Source organism: Xiphophorus maculatus, chromosome 13, assembly GCF_002775205.1.
Source record: "Xiphophorus maculatus strain JP 163 A chromosome 13, X_maculatus-5.0-male, whole genome shotgun sequence".
Lineage (NCBI taxonomy): Eukaryota > Metazoa > Chordata > Actinopteri > Cyprinodontiformes > Poeciliidae > Xiphophorus > Xiphophorus maculatus.
In genome coordinates, this window is record NC_036455.1 from 9293282 (window position 1) to 9319113 (window position 25832).

A 25832-nucleotide genomic window follows, 5' to 3' on the forward strand; every position below is an offset into this window, starting at 1 on the left:
ATTTTAAATGCAGGTCTGTTTTTGAACACGTCTTTGTTTATCTGCCTTGTAGAGATATTTGTGACAACTGTTAAAAGGATATTTTGAAGCTTCAACTTTTATCTTAAAAGCAGGATATTGTAATGTGCACAGTAAAGAGAAGATAACTTTTTCTTTAGGTCTTGTTCGTATACAAACAACTGCAACAAAATCCAATTATCAATAATTCATATCAAAACAGACAGAATACAAGTGAGATTTAAATATTAAATCCCCAAAAGACTCCACTTTGCTTAACTTATTTCTGCATTGTAAATTAAAATTGATTTTTATTTTAGTTCTTAACTTATACTTTTTGGATCATATGTTTGGGCAAAATAACACAAAGAACTAAATATTTTCCTTGTTCTACAAGCTTTGTTGTATTTTCTAGGGGTTGTTTTTTTATTATCTATATGTAGGATATTTGCAATAATATTGAAACTTTGACTTAACTTTAAAACAATATATTTTTGCCATATTGTTCATTATTGGCTCCTGTTTGACCAGTAATTGTGTGTCATTCAGATGACTTTCTTTAAATCTCCTGTTTCATTAAATCCTAAAGTTGGTCTTTTGAATGGAGAGCAACTGATTAGAAACTATTGAAATTTCAGTGTTAACTCACAGAGCTAAACATTGTAGATGAGCAGAATGAGCTGAATCAATGAAAACAAACAGAGAAGTAACAAAGGTTTATTATGTGATAATGAAGAAATTAGATCAGTGCTATGGGAAAATGGGGAGTCCTGAATTGTTTATGAACCACTTGAATTTCAGCCTGTGTGTGAATTTAATGTCATGAAGGAAAAAGCAAATGGAGCCCACTGGACCCCAACAATAAATTCTTGTCTTCTTCCTTTCCATCTCTTCCTCCAGCGCCTGCCTGGCCTCCCGTGATCCTTACTGCATCTGGCTTCGCACCGGGACATGCGCCAACATGGCACCAGGCTTCAAGTATGTTCCAGTCCCTTGTAATCTTTCTCTTACTGTCATGCTGCCTTTCTGTCTCCCCGTATTTCCTGTTATCATCAGTCTGACGGCCAATAAGGCTCCGGAGGTCCTGCTCATCCGTCAGCCCTGGCAGCAGAAGGGTCGTACATCTGAAAGTTGTAAATCTGTGATGCCAGAGTGAAAGGATGGATGTAGAAGTGCAATGAGGACAAATGTTGAAAAGGATTTCTAAGAGTGATTTTGGTTAAATCAGCTGTAGTCAAAAATATGTTGAGTCACAAACTCAGCCTCTGACTTTCTGTTTGTCCTGCTGATGGTGACAATTCGTGAATTATCACTTATTTTGCTTCAGTTTTTCATATTGAGCATTCTGTACTTTCAGTGACCTTTTGATGAGACCCATCATTATAAAACATATTCAGAAGGGATTTGTTTTTTATATATTGATGTAAATTCCCACAAATCTTTCTGGCAATAATTTCATCTCTAAATACTAAGTTAATGTATTGTTTTGCATCAAACTATATTTGAGTGAATCCAAATATTAGATCATAGTGGATTAAAGTAAGTAGTAGTCAGAGCTTCTGTATTGTTAATGTAATCTTCGGCAGTTGTGGACATTATTATAATAAAAATTAAAACAAATATCAGGTCTATTTCAGTCTAAACCCATTTTCAGAACTACAAATGGAATTACATTTGCACTGCATGCTATAGACGTTACCCACTTTCCCAAGCCTCACAGTATCATTTTTCATAAAGCTCACATAGTTGTGCTATGCAGCTCTCTGATTTTACCCAGGGCAACTTTTTGAACTCCCCTTACTCTTGAGTTTTAGCAGAATTTCCCAGAGTTGGGACTTTGATCATCTGAGGACACAGCCTCGCTCAGTCGACGCTGCACCAGGTGCTGAAAAATCGCTTCCTCAGCTTCCCGTCCCTGACAGATGGCTGGCATTCCAGCCATTTATGTGCGGCTGGTTTTTGATCACTGATCTGTGCTGCTGATCTACAGATAAAACCTTTGTCGTTCCTGTGCTGCCTTTGCAAGAAGCATCTTGATTTCCGAACAGGTGGGAGTTGCTAGTGCAGCTGAACATGGATGCTGAGAGAAACTGTCTGGATTCTGATGGGTTCAACTCAGACCTAAAGACTAAAGCAGAATAGTTTCTGCTCCCACAAAGCAATGTGATTATGTTTAGTCCTTAGCGTCACTAATTTTATGCTTTTTTCATATTCATATATTTTTTAGAATATTGGGACTTTTCTTTTATTCTTCCTCCTAACCTCAATTTGCTTTTATTTATCATAGCCAATGATGGTTTTGAGTCCATTAATTTAATCACAGAACCAGTCTTGATAATAAGCTTTCTGATGTACTGCTTCTGTCTCTGATCACTTCACTGCGTTTGTGACTGATTATATTTACATACCAGAATGTTGCAGGTACTTAGTTGCTCCCTGAGGTTTAGAACAAGGCTTTCCTCTGGAGACAAACGTGAAAATAATATAAGTTCGATTTGCGGAGGGTTGGAGGAATGGCAAAAAAAATCCAATAGCCACAGATCGATGTTATGACGTGCTGCATCGTGAGCCCGAGTTACCCGACACTTAAAAGGTATTGATTGAGCGGTTCCACAAACACTGGGTTTCACAAGTTAGAAGCTGCCTGCTGAGTTTGTTTGTGCATATCTGCGTGTATTTCTAATACTTGTACTGCTTGAGAATATTGATAAACTCAATGTGAAAACAGTGGGCTTTTATCTTAGGGCTAGAATCTCTTGGTATAAATGTGGTGTTATAAATTGAGCTGATTCATTTGGGAGTCTGCAGTATCTCCTAACGGAGAGCCTCTGCAGGTTTTCAAATTGTTGATGCTGAACTTGGACATTTACAAAGCAAGGAATGTGGCAAAATGCACAAAATATTCCATCATAAAACATGTAATATGTCACCAGTTTGTCACCTTGAATCAGAAATGTGGTGCCGTTTTTTTCACATTTAAGTAACTGTTGCCTTCAGTTATTATGAAACGGCTGAGTATCAAAAGCAATTTAAAAGAAATCTGATACTTTGAAATGGGTTCTGTCTCTTTAAGAAGGTTCTAGCCTTTCTGCGACTCCCCCTTCAGCATGTCATCACAGCAGTGCTTCTCTATGCGGTCCATGGATGGTGTTTTCAACCGTTGTTAGGAGTTTTGTAGTGAATTTGATAAAGTCAACACACAGTTCTACCAGGTGCTGGATAATGGCTGTTGTTGCTCGTCTTGAGGGGCAAGCGTTTAGGCACCCCCAAAAGGCTGCCAAGGGAGAATCAAGGATTTCTCAAACATGCATGGCTGAGTTGAAGCAACAGTCAGTGCATGTGTTTGATGAGGGACTGATGAATGCGTTCACGTTTAAAACCTTTGAATTTTAAAGAGGAAAATGTGGATTACTCAATATCAAAGTAGACTTCACAAGATGCAACAATCATTTTGGAATGTTCTTTTTGAAAATTGTTTGAAATATTTGTTAGGAACAGTTCTTAGGTTAAAATACTGGAATCACTATAACGCTGATTCATGCTACGCTTTGTAGTTGGAACTTCTCTGGTTTGTGACGGGACAGCCAGTTTACTGTCCTTCAAATTATACATAAATAAACCCAAGATCAGCATGGGAAGACTGCATTTTTTATCATAACCCTCGATTTAAAAGATTTAAGACTTATAAATGTTCCTTTTGTTCGATTCATTCCCAGCACATATTCTCACCATCTCTTCGTCTAGACAGTGTTTACACTTGCTACTGAAGCCCCCTTCTCCGAGACCCAAGCTGTCAGGGACCCAGTGTAATTTGACAGGGTCAGCTTGTCCCCTCGTATGAAGAACCACATTACAGTCGCCTTACTTTTTTATTCTTTTTTTTTTTTCTTTTTTTATACTGTATTATGTCAAAACAGAACAGCAGCATCTTTTAGAAATTTCTGTTGACGGATTTCAGGCCGCTCATAGTGAAACGACCGTGTCTTAAATATTTATGTCACATTTTCATGCAATTTAAGGGAAAAGCTGTCCGCTGGAACGAAGCATGGAAATTGAGTTTCATTGAACATCTCTGAGGCACTTTGTGCCCTATAAGATCTACAGCAGTACTTGACTTGAGATTTTCTGCTTTTTTTTGTGTATACATCAAGCCAGTCTGATCACACCAATATTTCTATCAAGACTGAACATTATCAATGTCGAACACAAATATTCCAGCAGGCATACATAATCCCAGTATTGATCTGGCTCCTCTGCTGGCAGCTCTTTGTGTTTGCCTGCATATTTTTGATCCGTCTCCTGACGTGGATCGATGCGAGGAGAGAGGGGGCAGTCGCCTGTCTTTTAACTCATCGACTTTTTATGGGCACTTGTTCAAAGGAAGAGGTAAGCTTTCCGCACAAGTCACTGAGTTGGTTAAAATTCGTTTTGATTAATTAAAAGCTCTTTTATTTATTTATTTTTTTCTGTTTTCAAAAACCTCTTTAGCATAATGATTCTAACATACTTTAAATGATAATATGTTTGCTTTTGATTTGAGAACTGCAGTTGCAGATGCTGTGTTTTTCTCTCCTTGAATTTGAGGAGTTTGTTAGATAACTTTAGGATAATGCTGAAAATATGACACATGATTGGCGTTTCTAATAAGATCATGTCATTATGACGGAATGAGTTTTGAGACAGGCTTTTACGTAAAGGTTTCCATGTCTTTAGGGAGCTATTATAACAACTTGGTGCTTCAGAGCTTATCTGTGGTCAGCAGAGAAATAAAGGTCAATCCATAAATCTATACTCATAGTTGGTGTGCATGCTTACACATTTATTAGTCATGTTCACAGTATTCATTCGATGGACACAAATGATAAATTTATTATTTCCAATTCCAAATGGATACTGGAGTTAAAAAAAAAATAGAACTCTGAGCATTGCTGTAGCTCATGTTCAAATCTGCAGGAGGTGTTCCTGTGACCAGTAATGACTTGGCTCAGTTAAGCTAACACAGTTAGCATTATGGAGTACTTGGTACTTTGTCCAATTTATAATTAGAGTTAAAAAGCAAAATCATGCCTGACTTAGTCATATGGGAAACCACTATTGGTGACATCAGTGCTTCACAGAAAGTGTTTGGGATAAAAAAAGGAGGAGAAAAACTCGATTCTGATTCCAAATACACAACAAAATCAGTTATGGAATAAATGATGTGGTTTCTGATGCAAAGCAACGATTCATCTACATGAAATTACCTATAAATTAGCAGGAAAGACAGAATTCAAAACCTTAACATTTTAAAATGAAACATTCCTCTTCTATGTGTCTTTCCAATGTGTCTTTTAGTTGTAAATATTTAAACATGTAGAAACATGAAATAAAATTGCACTAAGGTGAACTATTTAAGTACTTTGCAGCCTTATGGAAACAGTTCCATTGTCATATTTGCAAGCAAATATTTTACACATATTTCTCATCTCTAAGACTAAGAAAAATATGATGAATCATCTTAAGCTAAAGAAAATGGAAAAGAAATGACTAATATTTCACAACAAACTTGTTTGGAACATATATTGAACACCCAGAGTTTTGTTTTGTTGTTTATAGCCTGGCAATAATATTGGAAGCTAAATCAGATCTTCTTCCTCTGTTGTAATAAATAGAGGATTTTCTGTTGTAATTAATGTTGGATTTGTTTTAAAGTTGTAAAAATATGCAAAAAATATTTGTGAAACAGTTGAGAAACAAAGGCTGTGAGAGAATAATGTCCACAGTGTTTCTAACAGCCTCATCAATCCGTTCCTTCGGGCTTGATAAACCCGAAGGAAGATTCCTTTCTGCTAAAATGATAGCGCTGATGGAAAAGCTGGCAGGCAGTTTTGTTTTGGTCTGCTTCATTTACTATCGAAATGAGACATTTCAATTCATGTGGAAAAAGAATGCCAGATGAAGTCAAAACACTGTTTTCTGCTAACTTCAGAGAATTGTCCATTTGCCCACAGACACAGGAAACAATATGTTCCGCAGCAGCACAAAAGACGCTCGGCTCATAGTTTTTAATACAGACAGGAGTGTGGATGGAGCAGAGAGGAGACGCTGCAGGAAGATTAAAATGGACAGGATGAGCAGGTTGAGATGAAAAAGAGGCGAGGAAGGAAACTGAGGGGGAAGCGAGGCTGTGATGCAAGATGCGGAAAGGAAGAAGAAAGGGGGCAAAACATACGAGACGGAAAATTACAAAACAAGAGCAATATCTGTGTCAGACACTTGAGGGATGAAGAAATAACAGCAAGACAGATATAGACAGGCAATTCAAGGGAGCCGTTTTATTTTCATTCTGAGCTTTTCTTTTTGACTTTGTCTCGGCAATTATAAATCAGGGCTTAGTTTTCAATCAGTTGGGCATCTCACTGTTTTATTAAGAAACCACATTGAGTGTTTTCAAATCTATTCAGATTCTAATTTTCTTTAAAGGAAAAGTGGCCACTTTGACCAAAAAAGTCACCACCTTAATTTACCAAAGCAAATTCACTGATGCAACTAATCACCTGATTGTTTTTAAAGCATGATGTAGTCAGTATTTTCTCACTAACTAAACAATTATTTCTGAATCTGCTGCTTGTGGTTTGTCAGATTCAATCGAAAGTTCCCATCGAGCAAACACAGCAACACAGGATGTTCCTGTAACCCTAAAATTTAATTTTACATGGCTGTGAAGAAATTCAGCAAAAGATGAAGCCCTGTTATCTCTATGAATCAGAATATTGTTTATGATGAACCCCATTATCTACCAGTGTGCACTGGGGCCAAGGGTGTAAAATTGACAGTGTATTGCTATCTAATGACATACCAGATCATTACCTCATAATCTCAGTTGTCAATACACAGTTCATGATGCAAGCATTCAACTTTCCCAGTGACTAAATCTTCATTAATGTAGACAAAGCATCTGCATGGTGTATAAAGTTAATTTGTGCAACATTTCGTGAGCATTTATGAAAACATTTTAGCAGTGGCAGATATTCATGGTCTGTCTGGCCTCTCTGAGTTGACATGCTAATGCCACAGACTTTTCTGCATGTCCAATAAATCTGTGGCCACCAGGCTTAACTTTAGATCACATTCTGCATACTACAGTATCAGATGTGCAGGAAATCAATGCTGAAGCTTTACTTAAACCTCCCCACACCATCGAAACGCTAAGTAAGTAATGGTTGGATGGCTGTATCAGTCACAAATGGTCCACAAAAACAGTTTATGAATATCTCACTTTATGAAACATTGAAAATATTTTTTTTCAGTTTGCATGTGGAAGAGAGGTGTGAATACTGAAGCAAATCTTTGATTTCTGAAATCTCTTATTTCAGCGAGAACATTTTTTTTTTAAGTCCAAATGTGTTAGATATATTTTGTGTGTTAGATGTATTTTCTAAAAGTGCATTTTATTTAATTAGACATCAAATTAATTTGACCAATAATTTGTGTGGAAGTGTTTACTATTTGGGTTTAGAAAAAAACGGTCTAGATGCAATCACAGCTTTTTTCTGAGATGACAAATGGTAAACTGAATCGGTGTGACACCAGAACAAGGATGCAACTAATTACTGAGCTGCATGTTGAGATAAGATGAAAGCTTTATTTGACAAGACTGATATAAACAGAGTGAACAGCAGAAAGAGGAGGACTAAAGCAACAGCAAACTGCAACAAAAATGAGTTCCCAGGTGAGAGAATGACTGCAGTTTTACTAAAACCACCTGATGCATGCTTCTAAATCCTCCGATTTGTACATAATTTGAAGGTGATTGTTATTCCCTGCAACAAACCATTAATGAATTACAACTTCCTGACAAACTGAAGAGGTTGAGCCCTACAGGCTCTGTTCTGATTTCTTTTTTGTCTTCCACACTCTGCAAGGCAGTGGAAGAAAGTTTGTCCAAGTTCAGTCATTATCCTCTATTAGCATCACATCACAGCAATATAAGTCACAACAGCCCACTCGTCCTGCGTTTGGTCTGCCTCACTTAACATCAAGCTCTCCAACTCCAGAGATGGACTCCCAAGACTCCAGTCCAGGCGCAGGTCCTTGTCCTGCATCTCCAGCATCCCCATCTGGGTAAAGGGAATACGAGCAAAACAAGATATCATGCTCATAGCTAATGTTTAATGGAGCAAGTGAGACTGTCGAAGTTCTCATACTTCAAAGGATGTGTAAATTCCCTGGTGTCGTGTGATTTTAACTAAAGTTTAAAATGTTATTATAAAATGCATTCTGACATCCTTTACACTGTACCTGCTACTAGTTGCTCAGGTACACCTGTAAAGTACTTTCAATAAAGTGTTTTTTTTTTCATACTTTTTTTAGTTTGATTTAAAAAATAAAATAAAATTTAGCACCAATATTATATAATGTCAGTAACCTTCATTTGCTTGCATGAAAACATGACATATTTTAGCCATTATATGACTTTTTTTAAAGTAAACATGCTGTGAGCTTTTTAGTAATGTCAAACCACACAATACATTTTTGTTCTTATGAAATGATGACTTGAGGTCTTATCAAATCAAACCAAGTACAGAAACGTTGCTCAGGCTGATTGAAGGATAAATATAGAACAGAATCCCCAGGCAGAGCTACGGCTCAGAGTTTGGCTTGACTGTCTGTAAGTCGAAGTGAGTTTAGCTTCACAAAATTCTGCTGATGAGTAAAAGATTTCCTCCAGGGAGAAGAAAGACATGGAGGGGAGGATGATGAAGTAAGAATAGAAAGCGCTGAAGAGGAAGAGTGTAACGTCTTGCATAACATCAGCCTGAAAAAGAAACTGAACCGTCTTAGAAGGGAGGTGGTAGATTGAAGGAGAGATGAAATGGAAAGAGTCATTTTGCCAGCCAGCATGAAGAGCAAGCATTTTTTAAAATTGGAGCCAATTATGTTTTGGTTTTATGATTTCAAAGTCGTATTATAGAATAGATACAGCCTCTAGATTAGTCAACGTTGCATTAAAGTGTCTTTATTTACCAAATAAGGTAAAGTTGGCACTTTTAATTGACATTTAATGCAACTTTTAAAGCAACTTTGCATTTGAAATGTTATTTACCAAATGACACTTCATGACATTCATAAAGATAGACATAGACATTCATAAATACTCTTTCATGTTCATGACGGGCATCATGTCATGTTTATGACAGTGTGATGTCAGTCTTATGCACACCGCTTCAAATAAAGTGTTACCAATATTTCTACTTCCAAAAAAGTACAACCAACACTAAATAGAGGCTCACATTATCTCTCAAAACTAATTCAAGTTATAAAATGATGCTACCATTTTATAACTGCCATTAAAAAAAATTTCACTCCAACATTAATTACATTTTTCTAAGTTCATCATGAACAGCTAGTATTTTGCATTGTATGAAACAGAACCCAAAGGAGAAAAACATTATTCAGTCACATGCAGTGACTGAGTTACTCACAATATTTCTCCATCACCTTCACTCAGCCCAAACCTCTGTGTGTCTAATAACCTCTTCTAATCTCATATTGACGAGCTTCCTCCTTATTAGTATTCTACCTTTTAGTGTTTTGCTTCAGATTTTTGAAGTGATGTCCTGTCTTAAGTCATGACCAGTCAATGTCTTCACAGCTGTCTTAAAGCTCTTTCGGTATTTTCACTCTGATGGAAAGGGCATTAGTTATTTATCTAAAGCTAACGTTTGGTCTAGTCTCAAAATATATAATGCGAGTTCAGTTTTATAAACCTTTATAACTATGTTTGCATTAGATGTTTACATGGATAGAAATCAAGTTGGTCCACATTCTGTTACAATGGCGTTACAATTTGAATCATGTTTTGCAAAATGTAATATTTTATTTGTACCCAACCAGACTACCTGAAATATATCCCTCCATTCATTTGATTCAAACCTTTATTAAAGACTTGAGCTGTTCTGTGTCAAATGAAGTTGTCAGTAAACCTCAAGCTGTTCAACAAAGTCTCAATAACTTTTACTTCTTTGAAGTACACACAACCTGTGAATGTTCATTTAGCGGTAAATCCCGCAGCCGCGCAAACATCGCAATTACATTTCACAGTCTTTCAAATGCGTTAACGCCTCCATTGCCGAGCCTCAACACCGGGGACGCGAAATCACAATGTAAGCGACGCCGGCGTCTGATAACTTGGCTGTCTTTTCCAACTGAGTCTATTTTCATCCCCTCCTCCGAGTAGCTCCCCGCTAGATGAGCGAGGCGTTCAGGTGCCTGAGAGCGGTTGGGATATATAGCTGCTCACCGTTGCATCGACCTCCTCCTGTTCTCTCCTTTTTTTTTTTCTCCTCACTTACAGCTCAGCCCACGCTGGTGGAAATGAAGCTCAAGCTGAAAAGCAGCAAGAGAAGGAAGGAGAGAAAACGAGCAATGAGGGGAGATAAATATTGAGTGGCTGAGGGGGTGGACGAGTTAGCAAATATGAGGTACAGAGATATGAAGTGGAGTGCATGAGAGGAGGAAATTAAAATGACGCTTTTACATTCCATTAAATAGCCTCTAAATGTTCCACTTCTCATCTGTTACATAATTTACTTAGTGAATGTGTAATGCAAGTTTATTATACAGTCATGTAAATACAGTATCCATGGACAACTTAAAGAACACAATAAAAGGAAATGTAAGGAGGACAGTCACACTGAAGAAAATTTAATTTCTATTTACTGCCACAGTTTCTGAGTATGGAATAAACCCTGAGATGAACTTTAAATCATGTTTGTCTCCGTTCTGAAGTTTGTTTAGCACATTTTACTGCAGAGAAGTTTTCTGGTTCACATGCTGACTGATCAAATGAGATGTTCAGTCAATCAACTAAGAAATGCTGAGGCCTTCATATGCAAATGCACAAAGTTCAAAGTTCACTGCTGGTGCATGTACATTTAATAAATTAAGATACAAAGTGATTTAATGAATGCATAAATGAAGTGTAAATATGCTGTATCTTAGTAAAAATGTATTTCACGCTTTCTGGATGACTCTGTGGTTTGCTTGGCTGCCAAATGCCTCTAAGGGTCCTGCAGGTCTCTCCACAGAGGAATGTGTGCAACCCCTTTCTGAAGGGTAGACTGTGTGTGCATTTCAGATTTTGAGTAAAATGCTTCATGACAAAGAATCTGACCCATAAGATGATAGAATGGATAACTGAGACAGGACAAACCCAAAGTCAATGTCCAGGATGTTTCTAATCAGATTTAATTTTACCCTCAGCTCATGTCAAAACTTTGGAACCAAATCCAACTTAAATGTTCTTCAGTAAAATAAAATGACTCATTAGCACCAGAGATTTCCAGAAAGACCCTCAGCCATTTTGCTCTGCTCTACTCACTTTTTTGCATGCATGCATCTTACAGAGGTGTAAGATGCCGAGTTCAGCTTGATTCTATGCTGAAAGAAATCACGCTCTCAGTATGCCCAGGGTATAGTATCGTTGCTGCAAGTCTTGTTGCATCCATTTACATATATTTTCAATGTGCAGAGTTGCCCAGAGACCTTGACGTAACATAGACAGATGTTCATGACTGCCACAAGAAGCATCGAAGTGCCAGGGAAGGGAATGTCTGATAGGCTGCATCATTACAGAATGACATTTTAACCCAAAGTGCATCGTTTGGCTTGAAATGATCCCAGATAAAGAAATACCTTGCTCTTTGTATTACTTCTCAAACACAGCACCTATGAATTAATGCTTAGATCCCAAACAGACAGATCCATATGTGAAGAAATACACTAAATTCCTCCAACTCAAAATGGATAGCCATTAAAAAATGCATCTTGCAGATTGTGTCACATTTGCTTTAAAGTAAATTTGTTTCTGGTGGGGGGCAGACTCCTGATGCTTGTCTTCTGCATGCACCGCGTTCTGGCTGGTCCATGCAGCGAACTGAATGACATCTCCAAGCCATGCACAGAGTCCTCTTTAACACAACATTTGGTGAGCGGTTGGGCATTTGTGCTCACCCTTGTTCAGGCAGTGCAGTCTGCTGAGCCTCAGACTTTCGCTTGCAGCATCACACCAGGAAATCTGCTGGGGTGTAAAATGAAAACAAGGCGAGAGGAGTTAAATACGGCTCAGAGATATTAGTGAAGACGGATGTAGAGGAGGGATAGTTTTATAAAACAAGGGAGGAGAAGAAAGGCGGGTTAATTAAAAGCATGGGATTGAAAACATTCTGCAGCAGTAGTCTTGCAGCTAATTAAATTAAAACAAGAGTTTTTAACAACTGCTTTCTTTTATACCGATGGAAAATTATCTCCAAAAACATCAAACTCTACTGGTGGTTTTGTCCCTCGGAAGAGATGAGGAGAAACAAAAGAAATCAGCTTAAACTACTCATTTCTGTTTAAATGTCCTCATTTGAGGACATTTATGTTTACGCATAGCTTAAACAAAAGTAAGTCTCTTTCATCAACAGTATCTAAAGCTTTCTGTACGTTACATCAGAACATTTTAGTGGTTTTTGAGAAGTTCCTTTAGCATCTTTCGGTCTGCACTCAAGGTGAATTTGGTGGCTAAATAGACTTGGGCATTTTCTTGTTTGAATGTCATCCACTTATAGACTAATTTCTATGCGGTATAATGGCTGGTATCAAAATGTTCTTAGACATTTTTTAACCTTTATCACACTCATAAGCTGCTACAATGTTTTTCTAAAAGCCTCAAACAGCTCATTCAATTCAACAGTCTTCTTCATTCTCACTTCCATAGTCAGGAGCACAACTAATTAAATGTATGTGGTTTAAACAGGCAAACCTCTTTCAAAATGCTAACTAATACTGTTCTCATCACGTGCTCCTCATATGATTCATCTGAGTCTTATTCATTTAAGTTGGAATAAATGTTGTAGTGTGGTAACTTACTCCAGACCAGATTTACCTGCAATTTATTTGTGTAGATGTCTATAATTTCTCAATTTTGCTAAAATTAGTCTAAAACATCCAAACGTCCAGATATATTATAAAACATGTACTCTGTTTTTCACATGACTATAGAATTGGAGGGGAGATCATTATACTGTTAAATAAGAGAAATGTGGGTCAACTACAATCTGGGTTAACTACAATCTGGGTTAACTACAATCTGGGTTAACTACAATCGATGAAAAAAAAGAACTTTTATTTTTGGCATCAAATTCTTCTTATTGATGAAACACTATTTTAGATGTGGGCTGAAACTATTCAGTAAGATGGTCATGATCCCATTTCAACTTTCTCAAGGCTTTTATTTTTATTTGTAAAACATCGAGATAAAATAAAATGCCAGCGACAAAACATGAGGGATGGTTGCAGTTTCAACAGCAGGAACCATTGTTCTTTCACATCGGCTTAATCGATACAACTTCATTGGTGGGATGTCAACTGTGTGCTGGAGGAAAATGAAGCAGAATAAGGATTCACCTCTATCTGCCCTTATTTTGCTTTATTTTATCTTTTAGTTTTTAACAGTTAAATGACTTCTAATTCCTCACGCGGACAAACACTAAAAATAAAGCAAAGCTCCTAGTCTTAAACACCTTTGCTTTATGGAAGTAATTTTGTGCTCCGTGGCTGTGAAATCCTGATTTGTAGTCCCTTTAAAAATTGATTTGAAGGTCAGATGGAAGTGTCGGCGGTGAGAAAGGCAGGCTCAGTAAACAACAGGGACTCAGACCCAGAGAAAGACACTCAGACGAGGGTAAATGGCTTCATTTACTGCCTCTGCACTCAGATATAGGCCGCTTCACTTTACTGCCACTGACGGTGAGCGCGAGTGTTTTTCATGCTCACCTCTTGTCACAGCCTGTCTCCTGTCTGGATGAGTTTCACCTTTTTCACTTTAATTGGAGGACAAAGAGGAGGTGAAGAAGTTTGCTGCTTCACCTCTTTCGACCTCTGAATTCTTTGGCCTTCAAACTAAATAAAAACTTGGACATGAAGTATGGGCGATAAGCTAATTAAACATCTTATCTCGTCTTTATAGATGCAAAGTCACTGATAGATTTCTTGATAAGCTTTACCCGACAGTAACTAACAAAATGAAAAGCCACGTCTGATGTGTGCGTGAAGCTTTTCTTTCAGTTTGTCATAAATGCTCTTTTCTGTTTATTTTTTTTCTCTGCAGGGCCGGGTTCGAACAGGATATAGAGGGCGACTACTCGTTTTACCCCGACAACTGTCACAGTAAGATAAATCTGTTCTTTTAAAGCCTTAGTAACAATTTTTGTAGTTATAATATGAGGTGTAGAGGTGTAAAGGTTATGGATTGTTAAAACACAGCCTGGGGTTTGTTTCCATGGATTTTACAATCCAAGTCATGGAGTTCATCCCAGTTTGAGACCTAATTGGAAAACCTGGGTCACATAAAAAATGAACTGTCTGGTTAACTATTTAGTTTTTACTTTTTGGAAAAATTCTAAGCCATTAGTGGAGCCAAATAGACACATTTCAGTCTTTGTCTGCCCTACCCTTTACCCACTGGGATGCAGCACTTCTCTAAGTGTAATGGTCATCATCTCCCACTTACTCGCTACGCTTTCCAGCTATTTCTCCAGCTGTGCTTATGGGCCCCTTTTTCTTTTGTCTGTTCTGTTTAATAGCTGAGATTGTTCGTTTTTAGGCTCCAAAGCAAATCCTATTGGTTTGTAACAGTTACGTTCATATCCTGAGAAGTTTAGTTTTTTGGAATGTTTGGAAACTAATAAAACACATCTTTGTTTTATTAAGGCAGAGGTCTGAGGCCACACAGCAATTTGTTCATTTCTACTAAAGTCAGAATTTATTTTGCTAAAAATATTATTGCATGTTAAACTTTTTGTTTTTAATTGCAAAATAAATAAAGATAGTCATTAGTATTTTTTCTATCATTTAAAAATGGTAAACTTTCCAGTTTTGCAGTTTGTCAATACGTGGAAAAATTGTGAAGATATTTGCAAAGTGCTGCTTTTAGAGCATTTAAATGATTGTTTTCCACTGTATTTTTTTAATGATTAAAACACATAAAAGTGGGTTTAAATAGCGACATGTGATTTGACCTTTATAGTACCATGAAATGTGACTGGTGTTATCTTTTGTACAGCTGATGTGTTGGCCACAACACGAAACCAGGAATCAGCTGCTGACTCTGCCTACGGTAAAGCCAAATATGTCTTCTTCCATTTTTCTTCTATTTTAATGCATCAAATAATTTATACATTTCATTCTATGGTATTATTCAGAAAGTTTCATATTTTTTGTCCAGTTAATACATCAAAATAGGACATGGTAATATGAGGTAGTAAGTTTATAGGTGAGTGTTTTTGCTGAAATAGGGTTTATTAGTCTCAGACTCCAGATGTTTATCTCAGATATTTGGGAGAAGTTTAATATCAGTGGGAATTGAAGATCTGGAGAAGATCTAAACACAACTTTTCTTGTTTGTGGTGTATCCCTAAAGTTATTGTTTCCATAAAATACAACTTATAGGTTTGTCAAAACTTAGTGGTGCATTGTACTTTATTGGACATGAATAAGGTTGTCTTGCCATTTCTTAAAAAAGCAGCATTCATACAATTCTTTCACATCTATAAAATTCTGAAGATAGAAAAAACTAAGACAGAATCCCCTAAAACCAAACCCAGAAGAAAGAGGCCAAGGAAATTCCTTGTCTCAGTTTAACGTCTTTACTAACGAGCTTAGACTCAACCAGAAGAAATCCCGTTTTGTCGCCTGGTTGGCTCAAGTTAATGTACAGCAACTCATTGCTCAGTTTGACATCATTACCTTCCACCACTTTACAGTCCAGCAGATCAAAGCCCAGCCTCGCTCAGCAACCTGCTCTGTATTCATTGCTGCAGCTCAGCTTCTACCTGACTGTCGAGAGTCCTTCTCGTAAACCAGCAGAAGCATTGTCATTCACCGAGCAGCAGCCGAACCCACACAGTGAATCCCATTATGGCCCTATGTGGTGCATTCCAGTGATTAAAGCCTTAGAGGGGACGGCTAGAAAGACATTTTTTGGTTTGTGGTCCACTTGACTCGAGTTGAGTTTGTTTTTAAGGAACACTTGAGCCCAAGAGGCTGCGTTGTGTCAGCAGCACTGATGAAAAGAACGAAGGTGAGGGAGAGCAAGGTCGTCAGACTGTGAGCCCAATGAATCAGGGAAATGAAAGCGATCAATGATTAGTGCTTTTTTTTTTTTTTTACCACGTCCTGAAAACATTTACAGGCCTAACTCAACTCTGAATGATGTTCTCTATCAGTCTCTTCAAATTCAATCACCACCTCAATTTGACATTGCCACGTCCATGTATTGAAGTTTTTTTTTTTTTTAAGTGAGCAACCCTGAGTCAGAGGCAGCATCTCCTGAGGTAATTTCACTGTAGGCCATGAGAGCGAAGGTTGGAACCATAGCCGTCAGAGCACACAGAGCGCCTCGCTTTGTATTCTACCACTTAGCTTAATTGCATCCACCTGGAATTGAAATAAGGCTGTTAGTTGACAAGAATTAAAATCATACGTTTAGAAAAGGAAAACTGAAGTGGAGCATAGAGAGCCAGAGAGACTCTAATTCAGTTGATAGCCAGCTTTATTTATTGTAACTTTTATTGAATTACCTGATTTAATTCTGTTTTTTTAGTAGGCTGTTGTGAAATTCATTTAGTTCAGTGTACGCTTTTTTGAAGACAAAGGATAAGCTTAAAAAAAATAAAAATGTTGTCCTTATTATACATGCAGTAACTTTTACAAAGGTTGCAAACATGGCGGCTGGCATTTGTTTCCTGGCATTTAAAACTCTCTAAAGAATTGACAATTTTTCAAACACAATTTAAGTCATCAAGCAGCAAATGGCACAGAAAGAATTATGAACATTGAAAGTATCTATGTTTCGGTACTGAGACGATGTCTGATGCAGCATTTCTTTTTACATTCAATAAGGATAAAACATTTTTCAGTTCACTTTGACCTTGAACCTGAAGCTAATGTTGTCTTTTCTTTTATAACATTAGTGATTTTCCTGCATTAAGGCTTTTAGGTAATGTTATTAGCCTTAACAGAGTCCACGATACAAAACACACAATGAGCCTCCAGAGATGGACGTAAAATTATGCTGTAAATCCACCAATAAACACAATACAAGGAAAACCTGGCTAAACAGAAGTGAATTTTCCTTTTAAATCTATTAACATATTTATTTAGATATGGTATGACAAAGTTGCTTCCAACAATAGCACATTTATATAGCAAAGATGTATAAAAAGCCTTCAAATGTGTGGCTTTTATTGCTGTTGCATAATTTCACGTTGAAATATATATTTTTAATTGATTCAGTAGAAAATAATAAAATACTTTTTGGTAAAATCCCCAGTGGGACATTGAATATTTTTTTCTGCTGTCAATATTGTGTACATTTTTGTATTTTGTGTTTTTAGCAGTGATTTGAACACATTTATCCACCAGTATTATTTAGTTATTTGATAGTCCTCACCAAAACATTTTCCTTTAGTTGAAATTTCCTGCATAATTTACAACCTTCCCATTCTATTATTTTTTTCTTTTGCAGTCTTATAACACTAGTAGTATTTAAGTTCAATTTAAACTCATTAGCAGCATCATAAAAACATGCAAGCTAATTAAAAAGATGTATAAAGTCTCTGATTTATATCTTTTTAGAGTGCATTTATCTGTGTTGCTTTAAAAAAGGACATAATATTTAAACCCACAAGCTGCTCAGGTGTTTTATATTCTGAAATCAACCTTTTTTTCTTTATCTTCTCAAACATGCATCATGTTAGAATAAAGAGAGTCTGCCATCATCTACATCCTAAATTATGAAACGGTAGCTTTATGTCTTAATTTCTTTTTGCATAATTAAGACTTTGCAGATAAATCTCCACCTTCCAGTTAAAAGATTAGCCCAACTTTGATTACAGTTGTATATCTGATCTAATATAATACTTTAAATGAAACCACAGCCTTATAATAAATTGTGCATTGTTGGGATTAATTGCTTGATTTGTTCTAATTGTGTTGAAATAAACTGTCATCTAAGTTTTAGACCTTGCATCGCCTGCAGGCTTTCCCGGGGAGTTAATTGCACAATGGCACAATAAGAACTGCCAGTCACTTCATCACATCTTTTTTTAACATAACCAATGTTCCCTTTTATTCTCTTTTTTTAGTGGTTCCATTGTGAAGATGACGGTGATTAATCAAAGCTAAATTGTGTTTTTTTTGGGGAGTTTTTATGGTAAAACTGTCAGTAGGTACTTTCTGCATAATGATCTCTGAAGCATTAACTCTGTAGTGTCGGACAGTCAGGTGTGAAGGGCTCCCAACACAATGACTGATGTTTTAGCCTGTGTGCACCCTTATTCATCTGCTGAACGCTAGACTGGTTATCATTACTGTAATGACATAATTTGCCGGGCAACTATTCCCTTAATGAGGTTTTTGCAGTAGATTGCTTATTTAATGCACTGACAAGGAGAACACTGTAGATCCAGCTCAGGGCCTGAATGGACACAAATTGGCCCTGTGCTTTTACAGGACAGACTGTTTTTATGTTGTTATTTGATGAGAGCTGACATTGTGCGTAATGAGTGGTACAAATGCAAATTATAATGATTTTGGGAGGACATAAATGCAGTCTGTGACCTTTAAATTACTTGTTGTTGTGCAGACGATCCAGTAAATTAAGTTTATTCTGCTGGTGAGCTTGAGTGCCTGGCTTCATAATTCCCAATTAAAAAGTCGTTTAAGTTGACTTCCCAGAAAGTTGAGGATGTTAGGCTGTGTGCGCCAGCGACCTGGCATTACTGTGGTTCCAGAGATCTCTTTTATTCAATTAAATTAAAGTTCCAGGTAAAATACTTGGCTAAAAATATCTGCTCTTCTCAGCAACAAGCCCCCAGTTCCCTTTTCCTTCGTGTTTCCTGCCAAGTTTTAAAACAGCTGCAGGGATTTTAGGCCGATAGTTGATGAGGTCTGACTCAAAGCCATGTTGTGCAGGTAGAGGTCACATATCTGGACACTTAACTCTTTGGCAGCAAGAAGGAAAATCTGAATTAAAAAAATGCTCATTTGGAACTGAACCCCAGATTTCACTCCAGTGGCTTAAAAACAATGACAAGTGGCTGTGTGTTCACATTTAACAATATTTATTTAGTACTGCTGAAATACTCACTCTGGTATTAAAACTAATAATAATGAATTTAATGAGAAAATCCATCCTTTTTTTTCTTTGTGATTAAAATTATTCGATCATATTACCAGTAACACCAACGTGGGCCCAACTAGAAGAAAGTAGAAATAACAAAATCAGCACCAATATAATAGGAAATTACTACAATGAAATAAAACATAAAGGGATGTAAAGAATTTTGTAAAATAAAAAACAAACATGGATTTTTAGGTCTCACAACACTGAAGAAAGAAGCTTGACTTTCTTTTCTTGGTGTCCAGAGAAGTTAATGCTGTGAATGTTGGTGAGGTAGGAAAATATGACATACTGTAATTTCCCCTTATAAATTTTAACCTCTCAAAGAATTAGACATTTTCAAACCTTGAGTTACAATGTGAAAGATTATGTTATACATTTTTAGTGTTGATTTTACCGATCTCTAATAAGCAACATAGAGTTTTTCTTCAGCAGTGAGTTGTGTAATACACATTTGTAGAAAAATGATCACAATGTAATAATAAATTAGTCAAAAACTATCTCTATTAATCAAATTTGTGATAATTTTGCACACAAATAGCCTAGAAAAACCATCTTTACCCTCTTCTAAACATCAAATGTTCTTCAAGAACAAATGTATTGGTTCTTTTTAATGTGAATTTGACTCATGGGCACAGTTGCACTTTAAAACTTTATACACGTTGGAAGCTGTTTAACTTTAAGACAACTCCTCCAGTGCATGAAGGGCAAAGTCTGTGTGTTGCAGCTCTCAGTCTTTATTTATTCCAGCAGCGTCTGGCTTTTTTCCAGCCCCTCTCTGCTGCTGTTGGTCTCAGATCAGCTCCTTGCAGTGGTTTGGAGCGATTTCTGGCTCCTCGAGGGAGTCGATGGTGTGACTTAACGGCTTCTTCTGTTTGTAATTACATGAATGTGAGAAGCTGACATTTAAAGCAGCTCAGATGCTTTTTAATTGGAGCATTAATTTACTAATCACACAATAAAAACTGTAGACGTGACATTAAAATATTCACTGGGTCTAGAAATGATGTAAGAGAAAATGTCTGGAACAATAACCATAGGATATGGAATATCTTTCAATTAATACCATTAGGCATTTATTTCCATATATTATTCCTACAGATGGTTGGAGTTGATATGTTGTATACCCAAATATACTGTATGTTGCCCTTTATTTTTAATTGATCAAGAAGCATAACTCATTAACTGATCTACAGTATTTTTCACAATTAATTGCCTTTTTCAGCATTTGTGACTGCTTTTATGGTTTTAATAAACAACCAACAGATTTTTTAAAGACATCTCTTATAACCAAAGGATTATAATCAACCAGCTTGTAGTGCATGGAGTCTATGATGTGCCATCAAAACACAAACCTTAAGACAGTTAGCGTACAGAGATTTGTACAAATTGAAAAAAAGGAGTTAATATTCTTTATGGATGATCTGTAGCAGTTAAATAAGTGGTGACTATATACTAAGACAGGTCTGAATAATTTTCATAAATCATTAATACTTAAAATCAACTGTGATTTTATGAATGAATGATCTAGTTCATTTCAATTTAGTTTCAAATGCAATATTTTAAAAGATCAGCAAAACTGCAGACTGATGCTGTTTTTGTATTCTCAGGATGTTTCAGTCCCATTACAGAGCTGAGGTACGTCTAGGAAATTTTGTGAAAGTATAGCATTGTCCTTAAAATCACTTTTCATCATTTAACAGAAAAATCAAAGTATTTTGCAGGTATTCTTTGGATTGTGGCCCATAATTCTTTTCTAAATATTGAATAAGATATACCGGTCTTTCTTTCTGCTCCCACCATGTTTCATCAGAACTGCACATGATTCTCACATATTGCTATTAGTCGGGCATCAGTGCCTTTGCTCAGAACCAAAATGGAAAGAAAATGGAAACCTGTCGGGTGTTCATGAAGTTAAACAAATAGACGCAGGGAAAAAAAGGTATCTTCTGTGTCTGACACCTTCGTAAGTGTTAACAGAGCAGAAAATGTTGCCACCGAGTGTGTATGTGTGTGTGTTTGTGTGCAATGAAAGAATGAGCTGCATTTACAAGAGCATATCTAAGTGAAAGAAAGCTGCAGCTCGGTGGAGGAGGTCGGGACGTCTCCATTAGATCCGCCTGCCTGCCACAGGAAGGGAACAACTAAAAGAAAACCTCTGTTTCAAGAAACAGAGGTGAGGCTCCTTTTCACCTCGCTCAGCCTGAAAGAACCGCTGCCAAAATGCCACATATCCATTTTAAAAAGTGACCAGCCTGTGAATCATGTTTTAGTCATGAAACTGAAAGTGCATTGTGTTTTTCTTTATGCAGCCATTTTATTTTATATTTAATTTCAGTTTGTGTGTTGAAACTTTTGATATATTTGCTACATTAACAATAAAATGTGTCTTTAATGATGGTTAGCAACATTTTGCACACACACTATTTCAAGGCTCTTTACTGACCAGATTGATTCAGTTCATGTCCAGTTTCAATGTTCAAGAGATCTAAATCCAATTATTTCTACAACAATCAATTCATACAGACATATTCTGAGTTCAATTTTCACACATCTTAATTATAAAATAATCCAGTCAATCGATGATATAATCCAATTTTGTAAAGAACAGCTGTCTAAGGAAGCCATTTGCATCAAGTTATTGCCTTTGCAGCAATTTCCCCACCAACGTCGTTGAGAATGCTGCTTATCTCTAATCTTTTTAGTTTTTGACTAAAGATTTTTCAATCCTAAACTATGCAACAAGTTTTTGCTTACTCCTTTAAAATCAAATTTACAGTTTTAGATAAATTCTGATTTAAAACGCCATACTGCTGTAACATTTAGGAATAATCATTTCTGTAAGTTTCACCTTTTTACCTAAAGTGTTCAAGCAATTTAGGAAGGTGCCAGCTGATGTGATCTCTAGCTTTGTGGTAAAACCCGAAGGTGTGCTTACTGTTATCTCTCTACTCTCTGCAACAGAAAATATCCTAATTACTCTGCGGATAACAAAGACACAGAGAGTGCAATTACTCTGCATGAGTGTTTCTCGTGTATTTCTGCACACAATAAGGTGAAACAAAAGATGCTGTCTGTATCATGTAGAAGTCTAGAATGTGTGTGATAATGTGCTTGCCAATGGCTTGCTGAGTGATTTTCCTTCTATGAATGCACGTGTATGAGCAGGCAAAAGAGCCATCAAAGCGTGTTAAAGTGTTTTTTAATGAGCTGGAGCTCTTACAAATGGACTGAGTACGTTATGCGGCTCATGCAGAACAGGCGGGGATGAGAGGTGTTAGAAAGCAGCCAAAAGCGGTCGTATTGACGCTAATTGTCTTCATCTTCTCCCAGCGCTGAGCAAAATGAGGCGAAGGGTATAAGCAGCTTCACTGGATGAATTTCAGGCGGCTGTTTGTTGCTAATGAGCCTCCAGCTGGCTTTGAGTGATGAAGGCGATATTTCTGACTGTCTCAGTTATAAATATTACACACATGTAGAACCAGGAGTTTGAAAACTTCTACCACAATGTACAAAAAACACTTTCCTGCTTTATCTAAATTCTTTTTTTTGTCTCAGTTCTTCCCAGAGCTTATGCAAGAAATGTCTCCATGTCACCATTCAGGGGTGTCAAACTCCAGTCCTCAAGGGCCGGTGTCCTGCAACTTTTAGATGTGCCTCTGCTGCACCACACCTGAACAGAATAATTAGGTCATTAGCAAGGCTCTGGAGAACTTATCTACACAAGGAGGTAATTAAGCCATTTCATTCCAGTGTTTTGTACCTGCGGCACATCTAAAAACTGCAGGACAGCGGCCCTTGAGGACTGGAGTTTTACACCTGTGACCTACAAGGACACTTTATTTCAGATTAAAGCTGGCAACTTTCATATAAGTAGTGAAAGTTCTTTTAATAGAAGACAAAAGATTTAGCTTTGAAATCCCCAAAATTGAATAACATGTAAACTTTGAAAAGACCCCTGTCTTTTATTCAGTGGAACAACTACATTATATTTTTATATATATTTGTAAATGACAGATGTTTAGCATGTTTAAGTGAATGCTGATGCACTTTATTTGTTCACTGGACACTGAGTTTTGAGACATCTCACATTTCAACAACACAGAGTTGCTCTACTGAGGTAGGGAAAAAACTGACCGCGTTCAGCAGCATTTGATCTCTTTTGTTTCTTTGCATTGTACTCCTTGACAGTGATCTATTTTTGTTCAATTTTTATGAAAGTAGCCAAAAACTAAACTGGTTCCCTGAGAGAAGCAAACCAACACCATGTGTTGACTAAATTTAGGCTTTTTTCCCAGTTACGCTAACGAAGAAATTTGTAAACTTTGCAAGGTGAAATGTTCTGTATTAAATTCAGCAGATTAACAAGCTAAGAAATCGGACTAACTAAAACTGCATGCACTGACTTATTTTTGTGACCTCGCCTATTGCAGCTTTATTGCTCTTTTCTAAGCACATGATTGTATAAGTGGGTACTATTATGTGAGTCAGTGTTTTGCCATGTGCGGATTCAAATCTGTTTATGCAACCTCACTGTGACGCTCAAATTTCTGTTCGGATACTTTGTAGTCATCCATCGGAAAAACCGGAGGATGTAGAGAAACTCCACACAGCACATGAAATGACCTGGTCAGGAATTTAGAGCAGAATTGTCCCACTCTGAGACAACATTGTTGAGTCCTGTAGTTTGGTGATAGGAAAAAAGATTTTCCTATCCATAGTGGGTTAATCTGAAGATTAGGATTAGTGTAATTCACCAGTGGAAAAACGTCAGTGTGATGTCCTTTCACATGATGAAACATTCTCTGTGTATGAATGATATTTTTAAGGTTTTGTGTCTAAGCTTTAGTTTAAAGCCTCATCACTGAGGTCACTTTGTCTTTCTGAGCAGTAATAGTATAACTGCGGTTGCTTGGTGCAAACCAGCAATTTAATCTTTCTAAATCACTCAACTGACATGGTATTAAGGAAGATGCTGTTCACTTCACCAGTTAGGAGGATGCAATTTATTTAGAGATTAAATATAAATGGTACATTTGACTAGCCCTTTGTCTAATCTGTTAAAACCTGATGCTACTCAATTAAAGGACAGGAGGAGCATCTTTATTAGTAAAATCTTTGCTTCACCAGGCAAAACAATGCAAACAATTTCTAAACTGAAAGTCCTAAAATACTTAAGGGAATAAAAGGGGGAGGACACATACAATGAGCCATGTGTTCATTCTGCAAAACAAATGCATGACCCCATATAAGGACCCTTTAGTCTGTGTTTAAAAGCAGGAAATGACATCAAACTGTCAATGTAGTTTGTTTTGATAAGTTACAATCATTTACAGCAGCAAAACATAAAGACTTGGTTTTGCATACTTGGTATGTAGAGATGCATCCTAAACGACTTGCAGATCCAAGCTGTTTTCCTTGTTCATTTGTATTCATAAATCCAAATATGCAAGCTAACAGTGTAAAAATGTCTCTAACCCTTTATTTTATAGATGAAAAGCAGCTATGTCATTATGAAACTTTTTGTATCTTACAGCGAACATGTTAAAATTGGTCTTTAAATTGATTTAAATTGGACACTTTAAATCCAAATTCATATTATTTTCCTCACTTTTCAATCTGAACTGCTGTTAAATTTCTTCCATTTCAGAGGAAATTTTCCACTTGTTGAAAGCTTTCATTTCCCTGAACAGCCAGACCATCAGCAGAGAAAAGTTGACTGAATTGCCATATATAAGTAGATTTAACCCTTTGGTTTTTTAGCTTCAGTCATGTGTTTAAATGTTAACTTTTAAACCTAAAAGAAAACTGCAACAAAAATATTGATGGTTAAACACAAACTCACAATATAAGTACTGTGTGCAAGCAAGAGTTTTTGTCCAGTTTGAGAGGCAACTTTGGATTTTTTTTTTTTTATGTTTTTTGGAATCCTATGAGATTTGAGAAACTTAGGAAGTTTGATTGATGGTTGACAATACCAGATTATACAATAAGTTGTTTGTTTTTTTAGTAACAGCCAACATTGGGACTCTTTTCTCAGTAAGCAGAGGTTTTTGTCCTGATATGCTTGAAACCTTCCTCTGAGATTCAGCTTCATGTCAACATGATTCATCATATCATCTGCAATGAACTGTCAGTTTTACATTCTGGCTGGCAATCTCTCAATCATCCCAAAGGTACATCATAGGATTCAGATCTGCTAAATGAAGATGCCGCTGATGTTTACTGAAGTCGCTGTCATTTGCATGTTGGCACTGAAACAATAGCGGATGTAGAAGAGAACGTTATTGCATCAGAAGCAGAACATGACTCAAGCTTACTCACACTGTAGCCTTAGATCTGTTTAGTTCCCTTTTAACGTTGTTTGTCTGCCTTGCCTTTCTATCGCATCGTAAGATAAGCAGCTCTGAGTAAATAACATTCCAGCATTTAGTTTCTGTATGCCTCTGATGTAGCATTCCCAATTTTATCTCATATTTTTGTATTTATTTTTTAACTCATGAGTTTCTGAGAGAGCCACATATACAGCTGATCCAGACATTTCCATGCATTGAATTCATGCTGAAACATTGACTTTATTGTCCATTTCTGTGCAGCGTGAGTAAAGGAGTTGTATTAAAATGTAGAT

The 25832-nt window shown here is 36.8% G+C and overlaps 1 protein-coding gene across 2 annotated transcripts in view; it reads left to right on the forward strand.

Annotated features, from left to right (window-relative positions):
* LOC102234533 (semaphorin-6D-like) overlaps positions 1 to 25832 on the forward strand; it is a 171661-nt gene that overhangs the window by 133250 nt on the left and 12579 nt on the right. For both annotated transcript variants that reach the window (XM_023345086.1, XM_023345087.1), the window contains exons 18-20: positions 898 to 975; positions 14132 to 14190; positions 15086 to 15139. In XM_023345086.1, the coding sequence (XP_023200854.1) occupies positions 898 to 975; positions 14132 to 14190; positions 15086 to 15139 (191 nt within the window). The remainder of the gene's footprint in view (positions 1 to 897; positions 976 to 14131; positions 14191 to 15085; positions 15140 to 25832) is intronic.